The sequence below is a fragment of the Dendrobium catenatum genome, unplaced genomic scaffold (assembly GCF_001605985.2).
Source record: "Dendrobium catenatum unplaced genomic scaffold, ASM160598v2 original_scaffold_6507, whole genome shotgun sequence".
NCBI lineage: Eukaryota > Viridiplantae > Streptophyta > Magnoliopsida > Asparagales > Orchidaceae > Dendrobium > Dendrobium catenatum.
This window is the reverse complement of record NW_021324968.1, coordinates 266,920-271,196: the sequence shown is the minus strand read 5'-3', so window position 1 is coordinate 271,196 and position 4,277 is coordinate 266,920. Positions and strand designations below refer to the sequence as shown.

General features: G+C 33.4%; 1 protein-coding gene across 1 annotated transcript; it reads left to right on the top strand.

The window, feature by feature from the left end:
* The first annotated feature begins 293 nt into the window (after positions 1-293).
* Positions 294-1,584, top strand: LOC110113661 (tetraketide alpha-pyrone reductase 1-like). The gene is made up of 3 exons (XM_020846325.2): positions 294-653; positions 972-1,164; positions 1,262-1,584. The coding sequence occupies exons 1-3, from the start codon at positions 515-517 to the stop codon at positions 1,410-1,412; spliced, it is 483 nt and encodes a 160-aa protein (XP_020701984.1). The 5' UTR covers positions 294-514; the 3' UTR covers positions 1,413-1,584.
* The last annotated feature ends 2,693 nt before the right edge of the window (positions 1,585-4,277 follow it).

Below are 4,277 nucleotides of genomic sequence, written 5' to 3'. Positions count from 1 at the left end.
ATGATGTGATACACTTCTCAAGAAGCAAGAAGTATGGCATATAAATAGAGAAAAAACTTACCCGCCCTCTCCAAATCTAAAATGTACCCATGCTAACAAAAAAACCTAAGAATGACTTCATGAGAAAGATAAACTCATTATAATAGTCTTCTACTTGCATTCATTCCTTACCAATTCTGCAATTAACCATAGCTGCTATTATATATGTCTATTGTGGATTGGAGAGAGAGAGAGAGAGAGAGAGAGAGAGAGAGAGAGAGAGGTTGCTCACAATCCAACCAAAAAATCATCATATATATCCAACAATACCCTAGGTGGTCTATCTAGCTTGGTAAGGTAATGTTATATGTTGCATTCAAACATTTGAATTCGCAGCAGATATGCAATTGTATCCATTGCTTATGACATTGACAATCAACTAATTTCTCTCCCATTTAAGTATATCATTTATAACTTTCACTGTATTGATACACATTAATGGTGTTGACAGAACTGGTATTGCCTTTCCAAAACAATGGCTGAGAGGGCGGCCTTCAAATATGCACAAGAAAATGGACTAGATGTTATCACTGTATGCCCAAGTCTAACCCTTGGGCCGCTCCTGCAATCAGATGTCAATTTTAGTAGCTTAGTGCTACTAAGTTTTCTTAAAGGTCATAATCTCCACCATGCAAATAATCAAGTTCCTTTGGTTAGGCTTGGTTTAGAACGGCTTTCTTATGACTTCTTAAAGCAATTTTTTAATATAAAAATTAAAATTTCTATACTACAAAACTACTTTAAGAAGCAATAAGAAAGCCATTCCAAACAAGGCGTTAGTTTCCAAGTTAGTTATAAGAATCCTTCAAAACATCAAGATTCATACTACTTTGTCTACAAGAATGTCAAAACATTGGAATTTTTGAATTTGTATTATTGGCTAATGTTTTTCCTTCATGAACTATGTAAAACTGTATTCTGAACTTTTGTAGGATCTCAGGAGTTAATAGAGACTTATAATTGCAAATATTTTGTCGATGTTAGAGATGTCGCTGAGGCGCTCCTTTTGGTCTACACGAAGCCTGATGCCTCTGGACGTTATATTTGCTCACTCAACCGTATCAAATTTGCTGACCTAGTTGATATGGTGAGGAACGTGTATCCAAGTTTCAATTATCCTAACAAGTAAGACTTTTACTGCTTTCTTAATATAAGAATCATCACAATTTTTCCTACGTTTAAATGTTTTATTTTTATAGTCTTTTTGTGTATAAAATTACAGTATCCCTGAGAGGAATGAAGGAAATGATTTGAGTTCAGAGAAATTAAAGAAGCTTGGATGGAAGTGTAGAACGCTAAAGGAAACCATCGCTGATTCAATTAAATACTATCAAGAAGTTGGTCTTTTAACCATGGAGGAGAAGACCACATAAGGCTAATTTATTTATATACAAAATTTATAATTGTAAAATTGTAAAATTTGCAGTATTTCTTCCTGGATTAAGCACCTTATATATATATCTGCAATATTTCAATGTTACTTTCTCATGTGCTAGAATTGTTTTCTTCTTATTATTCTTCCAATTATGAACTATGTTAAATCAATATTTATTTTAAATATGGGATTCAAAATTATCATTATCCTTCTATCTAGCTTTTGTAAGAAAGATCTTTCTATCATCATTTAAGTTTTATTTGGGACAACTTTTTTACCGCTTTCTAAATCAATTTTTTATGGGTCATATACATAAAAAAACATAAGAAAATTAAAAGCTTTTGACATTAATTGGAACTTAAAAGCTGCTTCTAGTGAGACCAAATAACTTTTCAATTCATACTTATATATTAAGATGATTAAGATTTTGTTTGGGGCGGCTTTCTTGCTGCTTCTTAAAGCAATTTTTTAGTCAAAAATTTAAATTTTTGTACTAAAAAGTTGTTATAATAAGCAACAAAAAAGCCGTCTCAAACGAGAACTTTTATTTTATCCAGTGAACGTACGCAGAGGAACGTTCGGTTTTAGGCAAAAAAAGCACCTGTACCGCGAGTACCGAGTACCGAGGTGTACCGAGTTCGGTACAGGCGCTTTTTTGCCTAAAACCGAAGGTTCCTTTGCGTACGTTCACTGGATATAATAAAAGTTCCTCAAACGAAGCCTAAGATAATTTGATCTTGAGTAGATATATTCTAACTCATATAAATGGCTTACTAAATCTTAAGAGGATTTGCATGAAATTCTAAAAGAAAAAAATATATTTCTTTTTAAAAAAAAAAGAGTCATGTTAATATGGAAAAATAAAGCATTATTTTAAACATTCACTTAATATTAGAAGATAATTTAATGAGAAAAATTCATTTTGCAAGTTGTTTTTCTTAAAATAAAATGCTTCTTCACAAGTTGTTTTTCTTACATGTGACTGCACTAGTTATGATTTATTTTTTGAAATTGGGATACCGAAAGTGCAAATATAAGTTTTAAAAATGATTTAAAGAATTCTTCTTACGATGTGGCTATTGTTTAATCAACCACGCATACAACATGAAAAGCATATTTTAAGTCAAATGCGGACGTTCAATCCATATCTAAAAGAAAATAGGATATCTAAGTTAAAATTTCATTCAAGCATGCTTTGCTTGATATTACTTGTAAATTTTGGTGCAACGGTAAGACATGTTCTTTAAATATGAGCTTTATGAATATCTTCTACTAAGAAAAATATCTAGATGCCAAAAAATAAAATACACATCATAGCATAACTACACATACAATAACATATTAATAGAGCTCTCTCTAGGAAAATCACGTATTTCCGACGATTTTTTTTTTTTTTGGAAAATCATTAAATTTCTGCAAGAAATGCTATTTTTCGGCGGATTTCCGACAGAAAAAATCCACTGGTAAATTGTGCACAGGAAAATTAAATTCAACAGATTTTTTTTGCCGATAAATTTTCTGACAAATTTTCAATAGATATCTTTTTGTAACAAGGCGTCGCCAAAAGCGATAGAACAGACCAAATTGCAACCAAAACTTTCCAGTAGGGATTCTACCGAAAAGTTCTGGCAGAATCTTGCCCCCCACTTCGATTGTTATATCTGTCGGTGCCGTATCGAGGATTTCTGGCAAAAATGCCACTGGAAATCTGCCAAAAACCTGTAGCATACTAAAAATAATTGCAACCCTTCATTGTTTCACTAAAGCAATCAATACAGTTTAGGCTACAACAATTTATACATATATAAACATTCCATCATGATACAATAATGTTAATAATAGCCTAGTCCAAATCATTCAAAACATAAATCTGACAAACTTTAAATGTCGTGATTGTAAACAAAAATCGTTCAATTCAACAACATAAATCTCAGTACGTTGTCATCCTTACACACCTTCAAAATAAGTTCTCCAAACATCATTAAAAACAAACAAAAAACTAATAACATTTTTCGATATATGTAAAAATCTATTATAATAATCTTCAACCTCTTTGCTCCCCACAGACTTAGGCTTAGATTGTTGATCCTTCTTCTTTTGAACTGCTTAGGCATGATCACAGCTCTGCCTGCATCTCAGACTGTTTTGTTAGTATATTTGTTTGTATTTGTCTCACTCCTCTATCTTCTTTGTGAGAGCAGCCATCCTCTGGCTGACTATATCCTCAACTCCACTATCACCAAATGATGCTGAGGTGGATAGATTGAAAGTTCATTAGGGATGTTAAGCCCTTATGAACTAGCTCAAGGCTGACCAAGAGAGGGGGGTGAAATGGTATTTTAAAAAATTCTTAAACAAAAAATCATGATCTTTTAAAATATTTGAAAACCACAAATCAAACAATCATTCACTAGAAAATTAAGTGCGAAAATAAAATGCGAAAAATGCAATAGAAAAGAACACACCAAATTTTATAGTGGTTTGGTCAACTTGACCTACGTCCACTCCCCGGAGCCTCTCCTCCGGGTATTGCACTAAGCTCAGCGACTCTCCTTTTTCTCCTACAGCAAGGCGGAGAAGCCTGTACAAAAACTCCTTTCCACTGACCTTGATGAGGTAGAGAACCCGACTTCTTTTGCTTCCTCTTAAAGCAGGCAAATCAGAACCTAACTCCTTTCTCTTCCTCCTGAAGCAGGAAAAGAACCTCGATCAATTGCTAAATAGAACTCTGTCGAACCTCTAAGGAACCAGGGATAATGACCAGAGAAGACGACTTAGATCCTTGCTTGGAGCAACTTTTGTGAAACCCTCACAAACTCCCCATCACAAGATCATTTCTCTCTCTCTCTCTCCCTTTCTCTCC

Excerpts from the sequence above, each read along its gene's own strand:
- LOC110113661 (XM_020846325.2), top strand. The coding sequence starts at position 515 with ATGGCTGAGAGGGCGGCCTTCAAATATGCACAAGAAAATGGACTAGAT. Across the intron at positions 654-971 it reads GCTACTAAGTTTTCTTAAAG|GATCTCAGGAGTTAATAGAG; the intron begins GTCATAATCTCC and ends GAACTTTTGTAG. Across the intron at positions 1,165-1,261 it reads AGTTTCAATTATCCTAACAA|TATCCCTGAGAGGAATGAAG; the intron begins GTAAGACTTTTA and ends ATAAAATTACAG.